General features: G+C 39.4%; 1 protein-coding gene and 1 long non-coding RNA gene across 2 annotated transcripts in view; one reads left to right on the top strand and one right to left on the bottom strand.

The window, feature by feature from the left end:
* Positions 1 to 6,390: 6,390 nt before the first annotated feature.
* LOC137082553 (uncharacterized) overlaps positions 6,391 to 15,421 on the top strand; it is a 34,110-nt gene continuing 25,079 nt past the window's right edge. Inside the window, exons 1-2 of the long non-coding RNA XR_010906365.1 lie at positions 6,391 to 6,456; positions 9,494 to 9,686. This is a non-coding gene — a long non-coding RNA (uncharacterized lncRNA). The remainder of the gene's footprint in view (positions 6,457 to 9,493; positions 9,687 to 15,421) is intronic.
* Positions 11,399 to 15,421, bottom strand: part of ube2e2 (ubiquitin-conjugating enzyme E2E 2) — a 56,409-nt gene continuing 52,386 nt past the window's right edge. The window contains exon 6 of the mRNA XM_067447800.1: positions 11,399 to 12,217. Within this exon, the coding sequence (XP_067303901.1) occupies positions 12,120 to 12,217 (98 nt within the window). The 3' untranslated portion in view covers positions 11,399 to 12,119. The remainder of the gene's footprint in view (positions 12,218 to 15,421) is intronic.

Raw genomic sequence — 15,421 nt, 5'->3', positions numbered from 1 at the left:
TCCTGCACGCTCGAGTCCACGTGAGCCGCGATTCTGGGAACAAACATGATGTTTTCGCAATGATCCCATCGAAGAAACATGTTTTTTTGGTTCCCCAAATAACCTTCCAGTAAACAGTTATTAAAATAGCCCAACCATTTTTTTTTCTTAGTGGGAAGAACCAGTCATAAGAGTCAATGTTTTTAATAAACAAGTATCCCATTCTTCTTCTTCTTCTTTGGGCTTTTCCCTCAGGGGTCGCCACAGCGAATCATCTGCTTCCATCTGGTCCTATCTTCTGCATATATACTCTTCTCTCAGACCGACTACCTTCATGTCCTCCTTCAATGTTAGGATAGGACAGGTCCTTCTCCAAAAATTTGCATACTGTGATAAAGTTCATTATTTTCCATAATGTAATGATAAAAATTAAACTTTCATATATTTTAGATTCATTGCACACCAACTGAAATATTTCAGGTCTTTTATTGTTTTAATACTGATGATTTTGGCATACAGCTCATGAAAACAAAAAAATTAGCATATTTCATCCGACCAATTAAAGAAAAGTGTTTTTAATACAATAAAAGTCAACCTTCAAATAATTATGTTCAGTTATGCACTCAATACTTGGTGGGGAATCCTTTTGCAGAAATGACTGCTTCAATGCGGCGTGGCATGGAGGCGATCAGCCTGTGGCGCTGCTGAGGTGTTCTGGAGGCCCAGGATGCTTCGATAGCGGCCTTAAGCTCATCCAGAGTGTTGGGTCTTGCGTCTCAACTTTCTCTTCACAATATCCCACAGATTCTCTATGGGGTTCAGGTCAGGAGAGTTGAGCACAGTAATACCATGGTCAGTAAACCATTTACCAGTGGTTTTGGCACTGTGAGCAGGTGCCAGGTCGTGCTGAGAAACCAAATCTTCATCTCCATAAAGCTTTTCAGCAGATGGAAGCATGAAGTGCTCCAAAATCTCCTGATAGCGAGCGGCATTGACCCTGCCCTTGATAAAACACAGTGGACCAACACCAGCAGCTGACATGGCACCCCAGACCATCACTGACTGTGGGGACTTGACACTGGACTTCAGGCATTTTGGCATTTCCTTCTCCCCAGTCTTCCTCCATAGGATTTAATGGAGTATTGATGTGTTTATTATAGATATACATCGTATCACCTCAGCTCCGCCCATGTCCGCCTCTTTGCCCAGTTATTCTGGAGTGACTCGCGATGACAAGCTGCAAAGATGGCAGCAGCCAACTTTGAGGCTTTGGCTGCGTCCGAAACCTGGAAAATGCTGCCTTCGGAGGACATTTCAAGGCAGGAAGGCATTAAGCCACGTCCGAATCTAATGTTTGTTTCACTTCCTGTCTCCTGAGAGACCTTCATCTGAACGATTTTTGAAGGCAGCATACATGTGTCCTTCGCTGTGTTTGATATCCCACAATCCTGTGCTTTCCATTCAGTGACAGCTGAGCTGGCGGAAAAGATGGCGTCCGAAAGTTGCGTTTGGTGGTCAGTTTGTGTGTAAATGTATGTTTTTTTAACCAATATTTTCCACTTCTGATGTCATTTCTATTACTAATACTAGTTGTTAAATATGTGTTTAGTTCTTACCAAAGCTCTCTCTATTTTGCTGTAGATCATTAAACTGTTACACTGCCTTAGAAGTCTTTCCGAAATCAGTTTCGTGAGGTGCCTTCATGCACAAAACAGTGCCTTACAAGCCATTATCTAACGAGAAAACGAGTCAGCTACCTATGTTTTCGGACACAACCATTGAGTACCCCACAAACTCATGAGCGGAAGCGCATAATAAAAGCACCACGAAATCAAGGCGTCATCAAGCTACGCCTTTGTTTTGAATAAGCGACCTCTAGTGGCGAACAATTACATACAGGGAGGGCAGAATTATTAGGCAAGTTGTATTTTTGAGGATTAATTTTATTATTGAACAACAACCATGTTCTCAATGAACACAAACAACTCATTAATATCAAAGCTGAATATTTCTGGAAGTTTTAGTTTTAGCTATTTTAGGGGGATATCTGTGTGTGCAGGTGACTATTACTGTGCATAATTATTAGGCAACTTAACAAAAAACAAATTTATACCCATTTCAATTATTTATTTTTACCAGTGAAACCAATATAACATCTCAACATTCACAAATATACATTTCTGACATTCAAAAACCAAACAAAAACAAATCAGTGACCAATATAGCCACCTTTCTTTGCCAGGACACTCAAAAGCCTGCCATCCATGGATTCTGTCAGTGTTTTGATCTGTTCACCATCAACATTGCGTGCAGCAGCAACCACAGCCTCCCAGACACTGTTCAGAGAGGTGGACTGTTTTCCCTCCCTGTAAATCGCACATTTGATGATGGACCACAGGTTCTCAATGGGGTTCAGATCAGGTAAACAAGGAGGCCATATCATTAGATTTTCTTCTTTTATACCCTTTCTTGCCAGCCACGCTGTGGAGCACTTGGACGCGTGTGATGGAGCATTGTCCTGCATGAAAATCATGTTTTTCTTGAAGGATGCAGACTTCTTCCTGTACCACTGCTTGAAGAAGGTGTCTTCCAGAAACTGGCAGTAGGACTGGGAGTTGAGCTTGACTCCATCCTCAACCCGAAAAGGCCCCACAAGCTCATCTTTGATGATACCAGCCCAAACCAGTACTCCACCTCCACCTTGCTGGCGTCTGAGTCGGACTGGAGCTCTCTGCCCTTTACCAATCCAGCCACGGGCCCATCCATCTGGCCCATCAAGACTCACTCTCATTTCATCAGTCCATAAAACCTTAGAAAAATCAGTCTTGAGATATTTCTTGGCCCAGTCTTGACGTTTCAGCTTGTGTGTCTTGTTCAGTGGTGGTCGACTTTCTGCCTTTCTTACCTTGGCCATGTCTCTGAGTATTGCACACCTTGTGCTTTTGGGCACTCCAGTGATGTTGCAGCTCTGAAATATGGCCAAACTGGTGGCAAGTGGCATCTTGGCAGCTGCACGCTTGACTTTTCTCAGTTCACGGGCAGTTATTTTGCGCCTTGGTTTTTCCACACGCTTCTTGCGACCCTGTTGACTATTTTGAATGAAACGCTTGATTGTTCGATGATCACGCTTCAGAAGCTTGGCTATTTTAAGACTGCTGCATCCCTCTGCAATATATCTCACTATTTTTGACTTTTCTGAGCCTGTCAAGTCCTTCTTTTGACCCATTTTGCCAAAGGAAAGGAAGTTGCCTAATAATTATGCACACCTGATATAGGGTGTTGATGTCATTAGACCACACCCCTTCTCATTACAGAGATGCACATCACCTAATATGCTTAATTGGTAGTAGGCTTTCCAGCCTATACAGCTTGGAGTAAGACAACATGCATAACGAGGATGATGTGGTCAAAATACTCATTTGCCTAATAATTCTGCACTCCCTGTATTGTGCCTTTAATATATGACATTTTAGGACATTAACTGTACCCATAACTATCTTGTGCTCTTGCTCACTGCACCTTTTCTCACTGCCAGGACAGCAAAGCATGTATGAGCCATTTTTAAGAGGATCATAAATATGGTTGTGATCGATGGTTATGCAACAGTGGTCATTAATCTGATTTCCAAAACAGTAACCTGATTTAACAAGCTAACTAGTGTCTGTTTTAGAAATTCACATAATGTTCTGTACACCACTGCCTGAACATTTTCCCTCTATCAGATCACTGATTGGAGGAACACTAGGACACGATGTCCTGTACTCTACAAACCCAGAGGAGAAGGCGCGGTTAAGTGCACCAGACGAACAGCTAAAAATAACCATTTGGTAAAGTAGGCCTATTGCATGCCATTTCACCACGATCTATGAATTATTAACCAGGTCTTTATCTCAGGTAATTGAGTGTATTATTCCACGTCTCATCAGGCAACCGAGGATGGGTTACACATTTACATGCGGGACAGAGATGTTTAAATCTCATTTTGATCCTTTTATTACAGTATTGAGTGGATGCACAGCAGCACCTCTGCTATCTGGAGGTATCAGATACAGCTCAATAGACAGACAGTCATCTACTGACATCTAGTGGACAGGCCAGATGTCTACAGTCATGGGTAAAACAGGTGATGTGTTCTCAGAAGCTGCTGTTATCATGACCCTGGGCTGCTGTAAATGAGATGTAGAAAATTACGGCTCTATTATTAGATCTTGTTAACCTTTAGTAAGCATAATGAGAAAAGTACACATTATTAGAGTCATATCTTCTTCTTCTTCTTTCGGCTGTTCCCTTCAGGGGTCGCCACAGCGAATCATCTGCCTCCATCTATTTCTATCCTCTGTATCCTCTTCTCTCAAACCGACTACCTTTATGTCCTCCTTCACTACATCCATAAACCTCCTCTTTGGTCTTCCTCTTGACCTCCTGTCTGGCAGCTCTAACCTCAGCATCCGTTTACAGATGTAAATATATGACATGATTGGAGTCATATAATGATTATTAAATGTACACTCTAAAAAATTCTGAGTTAAAAACAACCCAATGTTGGGTCAAATATGGACTAACCCAGCGATTGGGTTGTCTTAAGCAAATATTTAACCCAACCACAGGATTAAAACAACCCAATCGCTGGGTTAAAATAACCCAATTGAATTTTTTAGAGTGTATGGACAAGTGGACAAGTATATATATATCTAAATATCTAAGAGCTGTGCTTTTTCTCCCCTTTAAACCTAGAAGTTTTAGGATTTTGAAAATGTTAAAACAATGAAAGGTTCTGATTTAATAAAATAAGTATTACACATTTAAGACTCTGTCACTGAGCAGATAGTAAATTAGTTTCATTGATCGCCTAACTTTTCCTGGTCCTTCAATCAGAAGATGAAATGCAATCAGTGGTATTTTATAGACAATCATATTAATGTATTAGTTTTATTAATTATGTAATGTGTTTTTGTCATGTTTATTAATTTTTTTTATTTATTTCAATTACATTTTTAGGTAATTTTAGTATTTTAACCTAATTCATTTTTTTCAGTTACATCTTTGTGTTAAGCTTCCACCCCCCATCCCATCTACTTTTTAATCTAATATTTACATAAAAACGTGTAGATGGATTTTCGAAAGGGGGTCCGTCATAAAAGGTTCATTATATTTGGGGGTCTTTGACATTGTAAAGTCTGAAAACGCCTGACTTAGGAAGGCTTTAGAGCTCAACAGTCAGGTTCCGGATGTAAAAACTCATTCATTTTCTCCATAGGGAAATTGATTTGGCACAATAACTTATAAACTGTTAAAGTCAGCCCTGCTATGAGTGACGAGGTTGATAAACGAGGGGGTTCGCTTCTGCTAAAGTAGTCAGACAACATTATTTCAGCTTATTTTTTTAAATAATCATGTTTATTGTCAGAATTCCTGGTGAAAAACTACATTACCCATGATGCATACAGAAAATTCCACAAGTCGAAAAAACACTCGCAAAAAGAGTTTATTTTTGCAAATTATGGGATCAAGTGGATCTCCCTATGCTTTCAAAATACTATATATATGTATCAATGTATGCATATTTTGCAATAAACGTATATATTATAAATATAAATGTATATTATAAATTTAATACACTTATAAATATATCAGTGCTGTCAAATCGATTAATCACATCCAAAATGCATGTATGCAGGCCTATATATATATAAGAAAAATGTTATATTTAAAAAAAAAAAAAAAAAAAAAAAAATATATATATATATATATATATATATATAATACATTATACAGTATATACAAATATTTCATAAATATATACATGCACGTGTGTGTATTTATATATACACAATAATTATACACAACACACACGCATATATAATGTAAACACACTTTTATTTTGAATGCGATTAATTGCAATTAATCAACCTGAAAGCACTAATATACACTTTTTTGCCTCAAATCAAAGTTTTTAAAGTTATGATTCTCCTCATAGCTGATTGCGTTGCTTCATGGCTTATAACTCTTTTATGAAGATATTTTTTTAAAAATCCCTTTGGAAAGAATGAATGGAAAAAAGGGGACGGGCACTTTATAGCACACTAGGTGCGTCTCAATCCGCTCCCTAGTTGACTAGTCAGGGCACTGATTAGGACATAAGTCAATGGGCTGACTCCCTGATCAGTGCCCTCACAACTGAACTAGGGAGCGGATTGAGACGCACCCTGAGTCATATGGACAAATTCTGTCATACTTATTTGTTCTTTTTTTTTTTAGCTTGACAGTCATGTTTTATGAGGAAAAAGCCTGCTTAGAGATGTATTTTTATGTTCCATGGAGTAACATTATTAATAAATAATCAGATTATTGGGTGAACTGTTGCTTTAAGACAGCTGGCTTTAATTATGAACACACGAACACTCGACTGGCCTGAATCAACTTTTATGATTTGTGGTGTGAAATTCGCAATGATTGACCAACCTTTTGGCATTTGTGGTGAGTGTGTCTTGCTCATCATTAAATCTCCAACAGCTGATAAATGTAATGTGTGTGAAAGGTTAGTTAGTAGTACAACTGACAAGATACTTCGGTCACCAACCATCATATGATTTTACATAAATGAACTGTGAACTCCTGACTAACATAAAATACCAAGACTTCCTTATTTTATCTCCGTTGATCGGCCACAATTGTATGATTTATTAACCTTTTTGGTTGATGTGGGCTGGGATCATAAGAGTGTAGGTTAATTGTTGTTTAATTAATGCATTATTTCCTTCAGCTGAGACTCTTGATGGGTTTGAATTGCTTAAAAAATATGATTGGAATCACTTCAAAAAAGGAAAATACAGTTCACGTGGAGTGCAAGTCTGTCATATAGGCTACATAAAGTCATAATGAGACGATCATAATTGTGTGTTTGCGACATGGCTTTAATGTAGAGACTTTTGTTTTTGTAACCAGGCTCTCAAAAATGTCGATTTATCGGCTTTCAAATATAAAGAATTATCTGTATCGGCCAAGATATTCATATCTGTGCATCCCGAATATATAATGTACTTTATAATAATGCAACGAGGGAATATTTGTGGGTCCTGATAATTCCAAATGTCTTGTGCTACCAGTTAAAAGTGGCTTATATTAATATAAATATCAGTGACAGAGTGCAAGCATGTCAGAATTAGCGTTTGTATTTCGTGCATATTTTTATTCTGGTCTCACGATTGTCCTTACCAGCACCAAGCCTATTAATTTCCCAATGTAATCCCAAATTTAGCATGTTAATCAACAGTTAACCTTTTGTCTTGGAGTATGACAATATTGTATCATAATATGTATCGTGACATGAGGGTATCGTTACAGCCCTATTACGGTACTTATTCTTTGTTCATCTGTTGATTGTTTATGTTAGTTCACAGTGCATTAGCTTTAACATTAACAAAGATTAAAAAATGCTTCAGAAGTGCAGTTCATTATTAGTTAATGTTAACCAATGGAACCTTTTAACCGTAAAGTTTTTTTATTTTTATTTAACCAGGCAAGTTACTTAAGAACAAGTTCTTATTTTTAACAACAGCCCGGCAGGAGAATTAGATCTCCTGAAAGACATACAAACATATTCTGCACATATAAAACATTAATTTAATACCTTTATAAAAAAAAATTCTGTTATAAAAAACACTCCTTAAAGGTGCACTATGTAGTATTTTTGCAGTAAAATATCCAAAAACCACTAGGCCGGTGTTATATATTTTGTTCAGTTGAGTACCTACAATATCCCAGAAGTTTCCAACTATTTGTAAATTGTGTGAAAATTGCTATTTTAACTAAGGACCGGGACGTGTCAGCATAGCGTTTGAGGGAGTCGCCTGTCAATCGCGTCATATCTGCGTTACCCTCGGTTTTGGGTTTTATTTGGCAGGAGCGCTTTACTCTTAGCAAGTGAACGCACGGAGTAACGTCATAACATCATTTTAAACACACTTAAATGTATCTAATATGAAAAACAGAGCTGCATTACCTCATAATCATAACCGGAAGAGTGGCTCAGTGCAGGCGCCCGGCGAATGTGTCCCGTCCCGTCATAATAAAAGTCCCTGTATTCGTGAGCCGTGTGTTTGTATAACAATCGCTCCAGCGGCCGTGCTCAGCTCCTCAACACTCGGTCCTGCTCTGCTTTACACTACAGTAACGTTAATAACCGCATCCATGAACGTGATTTCTGCCCGAGTCTTATTTTCCACCGGCTGTGATGTGAAGACCACATCTCCCAAGATACTGCGCTCACACTTTGCGTCATCAAACTACACATTTGTTTTGAATAGGCGCCCTCCAGTGGACAGAAAGTTGCATAGTGCACCTTTAATAGTTTTTTGAATGCTGAAATTGAAATGTATGATTCCATGAATTTCATTGACTTTTGTACTAAATTCCAGTCATTAGGAGCAGCAAAACAAAAAGCTGAACGACCATAAGCAGTTTTCTTTTTTGGGACAGTTAAAATAATTCAATGAGTAATCTGGTTGTTTATGTACTAATACGAGGTAGAAGCAATTCTTGAATATATTTTGGAAATGAACCTAACAGGACTTTATAAATGAAAACACATCAGTGTATTATTTTCCGTCTGATGTGTAATGATGTCCAATTTAAAAGGGAATAAAGCTTAATGTCATCATATCATTGGCCTGTTGCACAAAGCTTGTTTCAGTTGCTACCCAGGTAAGTTCAGGATTAGTTTGAGCTGGTTTTTCGGGCTCAAGAAGGTGGATTGGTTTTTAGCTGTGTTTATCACTATGGTAACTGACTCTACAGGGCTAACCTGGAGCAGGTTTTATTCAGGGTTAGAGCTCGCAAACCCAAACTGGACCAATCAGCTGCAAGTAAAGACCCAATAAAGCCACACCCCCTGTATCTGTTGTTCCAAATTTGGAGTTTACAGTGAAAAATAAAACATTCAAGCATTGATCATCAAGAGACAAAATTGCTCATCCTTTGACGCTAATTATTTATATTACCTGAATTATAATTTTAATTAATATAATGTATTCATATAATTATTATAAAACATGCATTCATAATTCTTTGTGAACCTATAATTATTAGGCATATTTCTTTGATTCGCACCATGCATTGATATAGTCAGATATTCTTTCAGCTGCCTTCTCAAACTTTCTCAGCAGCAGTGTTTATTCCTGCTTTGTAAATGCATTTAATTTCATGATCATTTTCAAAACGATATCTCAATCTTCAGAAGAGAAGTGAATCAAACAGACACTACGATTGGCTGTTTGCCGCACGTGTCACACTTTCAGGTGCACGCGCTTCAGAGTTGATCGTTAACTCTGGATTAAACCTGAGTTGACAGAGAAAGTTTATACCGAGCTTTGAGAAACGGTTGAACTTGATCTAAACCAGGTTGGATTTATCTGGATTTGTCAACTCTAAACCTACTCAGAAACTCAAGAGTTTGTTTAGCAAGATTCATGCAACGGGCCTCATGTTTCTAATAGTTGTGTATTGTGCATTTCAGAAAACCACACAGGATGTAGGATGATGAAAGGAATCCGTTCTGGAAGGCTGTGAAGCGTCCATTCTGCTGCTGTGTCCAGAGTGGTTCTGTGGATGTTGTGGAGCCTTTTGTCCCTCCACCAGATCTGGACCCAGAGCCTGATCCTGAGCCATCATCATCTGTGCCAGATCCCTCCGGCGTCAACCAAATGATGGTAACCTTATTTTAAACCGTTTTATCATCTTGTCCTAAAGGGTTAGTTCACCCCAAAATGTAAATAATTCCTCTTCCTAAATACGGGGGTCTATTTTGAACTTAATTTAGTATCAATTCATATGTAGTATAGCTTACTGTACATAATAAGGAAAAAATAGTTTGTCTTAGCACTATTTTAGCACCATTTTAAATGTTTCTTGGGTCAAATTAAATGTGCTTGCATTCATTAATATTCACTTGTGTGTGCTTATAAGTATCATTATTCATTAAAAATATTAGGATACTAAGTCCTAATGTGATGCATAAGCTATTAACATTTTAAAATTTCACATTTAAAGAAATCTAGTGTTTGATCATTTCTAAATATTTATAATGTTTTTGAGCAACTAGATTAGATACATGTATATTTATTAAAGAGCCATAAGGCACCTACTGGGTAATGGCATTACAAATTAACATTATTATTATTTTTTAAGCAACAAAATGACTCTAATTTACCTCTTTGAATTGGAATTCTCTATTTTAACCTCACAAATATAAATATAAATATTAAAATAAAAATATTAGAAGAAATATATTTTAGGTGGTCATTAATTGACAATAATTATTGCACAAATAGTATTTAGTAGCCAACCAAAAGATCTCTTCAAAATATCCAATAAACATTATTGAACTTAAATATAGAAAACTTATTTAATTGAAAAAAAGTTACGGTGTATGGTCACATTCTATCACTCTCCAAAATAAAACGATCCAGTGAATATGGCTGACTTAATAATCAATGCACACTAAGCTGTACTGTTTAACAAAACTTGCTGCGCAAACATCGGTATTGTGATGTTGTGTATCCGCTTAAGCCATTCAAATGCATTGACACCGCGCTAGAAGTATTGAGCACTCCATGTACCACGTGACTACGCGCGCCGCAGGGAGACGAGAGCATGTTGCAACTCCACTTTTCAACGACTCTGGCTTTAACATTAGCGAAAAACGCTATTTATTGTTTGAATTTCGCATTAAAACTTAATAATAATTAAGCAGCGTGAGAGCGTGACAGAGCCTGAAAGCGTGTCACGCCAAATGCGTGAGAGTTGGCAACCCTGCTCCGTTCATCTTCAGACACAGATGAAGATATTAGTGTTGAAATCCGATGGCTCAGAAAGGCCTTCATTGACACCAATGTCATTTACTCTCTCAAGACCCATAAAGGCACTCAAGACGTCATTACAAAGCCCATCTCACTACAGCGGCTCGACAATCATTTTATGAAGACACGAGAATAGTTTTAGTGCGCAAAAAAAGGCCGAAATAACGACTTGTATAGTGATGAGCCGATTTCAAAACAAAGCTTCAATCCTTTATGAATCAGTGAATCGATTCATGATTCGGATCGCTTGCCAAACTGCTGAAATCACGTGACATTGGCGATCCGAATCATGAATCGGATCGGAAAAAACACACTTGTATGTTAGGGTGTACAAAATATTCTGTTTGTGAAAACCTGTTAACATGATTTTGGTTTCAATCATTCAGGCGAACACATGGGGCCTATTTTTTATTTTTATTTAAGAACCAATTTTGTGATTTTTGCAGCAGTGTGACTGATGTTTAAACCATGTGTGACAGAAGCACAGGAAGTCAAGCTTAACACTAGAGAGAAAGGTCAAACGGGAAACAAGTGCACTGAACATACGACACTACATACACAAATGACAATTCAGCCACAGTGTTTATTTATGGTGTTATTCATGAAGCAAGTGCACAACAGTCCATTCTGGCCAGAGGTGGCATGTAGCAATATGTACACGTTTTTTTTGTTATTTTTTTTAACATTTTTTTTTATTCACAAGCAAACCTATTGTAGAGTGGCTGCCATGACTTTGAGTTTAAAAAATACAATACATACAAACAAAAACAAGAGGGCAAAGTTTGGAGTTGGATGCGGTTCCACATCCGGTTACATGCATGGAAACTTTACTGACTTTTAACGGAAGGAAAGAGAGAAGGGAAAAGAAAATACACTACGGTGATGAGAAAAACGAAAAGTAGTTCATAAGCTGTATTTGTTCCTGATGCCACTTAAAAAGAAAGGATATACATACATTAAGTTGAAGGACAATAATAATAATAACAATAACAATAGTATTCCTTTTAACCTACAGTAAGGTAATTCAAACATTCAGATAATTGGAAAATAAAGTCCCAATCTACTCTTTGTATAAAAAGAAGCTTTCAAGTCAACAAGGAACAAAGGACAGTTTTCTTCACAGAAAGGTCTACAGGAAGTTGGAAGAAAGAGGGCCAGATCTATTGTTGCACTTGGTGAGTGTGCTTTCAGCAGATGGGGAGAGGTAGAGGCACAGTAGGGCTGAGGGAGAGATATAGTGTGTGTGTTTGTGTTGAGGAGATGGGGCGATGCGGGGCTGCCGCTTTATGTGGCGTATCTCTTCGTCCACTGTTTGGCTATTCTGTCATGTTCAGTTCTGTTGGTCAAATACTGTGTGGCGATGCTCCCAACCAGAGGATCAGCTGCGGACACAAGGACATTCATCAGCAAATGCAGACCATCCGCGTCAGCTGCTTAGGGGCTAAACTACTGCTTATACGCAGGGTCGGTGAAGACCTCTCGCACTCACAGAGGCTGCATTTATTAGATCAAAACTACAGTAAAAACAGTGGGATATATTACTAATTGAAAGAACTGTTCTCTATGTGAATATATATTAAAATGTAATTTATTCCTGTGATCAAAGCTGAATTTATCATCATTCCTCCAGTCTTCAGTGTCACATGATCCTTCACCAATCATTCTCATGTGTGAACGCTGCCATCTGAACCCTGGTGCGCACCAAACAAGCGGACCGAGAGCGCTAAAAAGACGGGTCTCTGTCCGCTCCCAAACGTACTCTGGTGCGGTTCGATTGATATATGAACGCAACACGGAACAAAGACATGTAAACGAACCAAAAACCGGACGTAATGTCATAAGATGCGACGCATAGTCAGCTGATTTGACGACGCGAAAAGATCGGTGTATCCAAAATGAATAACTTTAACTTTACGGCCGTTTCACACCGCAAGCGTGAGCGGCGCGTGAGCAGCGCGTATTTTTTTCGGCGCCCATGTTAATCAATGAGTGCATTCACACCGGGAGCAGGAGCAGCACGTGAGCGTCAAGCAGGAGCGTCGCGTGAGCAGCAGTGAAGCGGGGGTTTCGGCTGCGAGCCTATTTTTGCTGCGCTGCTGACGCTTCTGACGCTCAATTAAAGTGAAAGCACACTTTTAAAGGACAAAACAAATGTGATTTCACACAAAAAGTGCCTAAAATGCACACAGGAAGCACGTGTAGTGTATTTGAACAATAACTGGAGTATGTCAGAGAAGAAAACGAAGAATAAAAATATCTGTGGAAGATTTTAGCAATTTAAACTTGTTTTGATTATTCAGTTTGGGTGAAAGTATGGTTATGATTATAAAAAATAAAGTAAACTAGCCAGAAAATATAACAAACTTTCGTTTAGTTTAGTATTTAATACTCAGGTAAAGGCTCTCGGTCTGCAGCTGCAGTCACGGTGCAAAGCGAAAGCACACTTTTGATGGACAAAATAAATATAATATCACAAAAGCGCTCAAAATGCAGAAAAAGAAAACGAAGAATAAAAATCATCTGTAGAAGATTTACCCATTTAAACTTGTTTTAATTATTCAGTTTGGGTGAAAGTATTATAAAAAGTAAAGTAAACTAGGCAGAAAATATAATAATTTATTTTAGTTTAGTATTTAATACTCAGACAGGTATAGGCTCTATCATTGTGGGAGCCGCTGCTGTGACGCTGCACCAACGCTTCCAGTGTGAATACACTCGCGCGTCTGCAGCTGCAGTCACGGTGTAGTTACGCTGAAGTGCAGCTCACGCGCTGCTCACGCTTGCGGTGTGAAACAGGCGTTAGAGGGCAAACGTAGAGCAACGAGGAGGTGCCTCATCAATATTTGGTCCGACGAGCTGAAAAATGCTAGAAAAAACGCACCAAAAGCATTCCTGGTTCTTCTCATGAAAGGACCCGTGTTGCCCATTAGTCGGTACAGACGATAGCCGACTCTTTTCTGCAAAAAACGGAGGAAATCCTGCTGCTGTTCTGAATGTTTGACTCAACTCAACAATGAGTTCTCAGCTGGTAAAAATAATGCCATATGTACACGCATAAAATGATGGCGTGTAATCCACACACAGCATTGTTTTGAATGTTCGGTAAGCGAGCTCCTGCGTCATATAAGCCGACCAATCAGGTTGTGAGCGTCTCCCTGTGCCTTTGGTTCGGTAACTCTAGGTTCGCTGTTAAAAATGCCCGTGTGAACGCTAAGCGGACCAGGACTATATGTTTTGTTTTTGGTCCGGACCAAACTAACCGAACTATAAGTGAACGTTAGTGGACACACACCCACACACACTCACACACCCTTAGCGTGCATTTCCGGATATCGCTAGGGCTGTTAATCGTCCATGATCTCATAATCAATTTGATTACGATTTTTATGTTAACGATTTGATATCACGATATGTTGCATCCTCAATTTTCAATATTTCTGCACATGGTTACATTATTTAAAAAAAAATTCAATTTACTTTAAGAACGCACACTTCCTCAATGCGGCAAACATCAACACAACTTCAAGTACAACACAGCAGACAACAGGAGCATTTACAAACAGCTTTACACACACATGCAGCCTCGCACACACAGCCTCACGTGCACACTCACACGCATGCAGCCTCAATCACACTCGTACGCACACGCATGCAGCCTCGCACACACAGCCTCACGTGCACACTCACACGCATGCGGCCTCACACACTCGTACGCACACGCACGCAGCCTCGCACACACAGCCTCACGTGCACACTCACACGCATGCAGCCTCACACACACTCGTACGCGCACGCAGCCTTGCACACACAGCCTCACGTGCACACTCACGCATGCAGCCTCACACACACTCGTACGCACACGCACGCAGCCTCACACACACTCGTACGCACACGCACGCAGCCTCACACACACTTGTACGCACATGCATTCAGCCTCACACACACTCGTACGCACACGCATTCAGCCTCACACACACTCGTACGCACACGCATTCAGCCTCACACACACTCGTACGCACACGCATTCAGCCTCACACACACTCGTACGCACACGCATTCAGCCTCACACACACTCGTACGCACACGCATTCAGCCTCACACACGCTCGTACGCTAGTGTTGCACGATATACCGGTACTAGAAAAGTATTGCGATACCCTGCTACTACAAACGGTACGATATGGACTTTTATTAGTACCAGTACTTTAAGGAGGACGGCGCCTATGAGCTGTATTTCTTAATTTGCGTGGATATGTGACATCAGGTGTCAGGACGTGTGTGCCGTTCAATAAACATAAGAAGAAGAGTTAAATATATACGCGCAGCGCATGACAAAGAAAGCAACAGAAATATGCCGTGACGTGCTCGCGCTACCAGACTCTGACCTGAAGCGCACACACGCCTTTCAGACAACAAACATGCGATCGCCATTCAGTTCTTTCGCGGATTATTATTTGGGTTTGAATGGTCAAAAATATGTAAAACTGCACGGTCTGGGGAGTATTGAGGTAAACACAGTCGGAGATGTCTTTAGTGAACGTGTATCCTACAGCTGAGGTAATGAGATCAGTGCAGGTCTTAAGACAG

Source organism: Pseudorasbora parva, chromosome 7 (assembly GCF_024679245.1).
Source record: "Pseudorasbora parva isolate DD20220531a chromosome 7, ASM2467924v1, whole genome shotgun sequence".
Classification (NCBI taxonomy): domain Eukaryota; kingdom Metazoa; phylum Chordata; class Actinopteri; order Cypriniformes; family Gobionidae; genus Pseudorasbora; species Pseudorasbora parva.
This window is presented reverse-complemented; position numbering and strand designations above follow the sequence as displayed.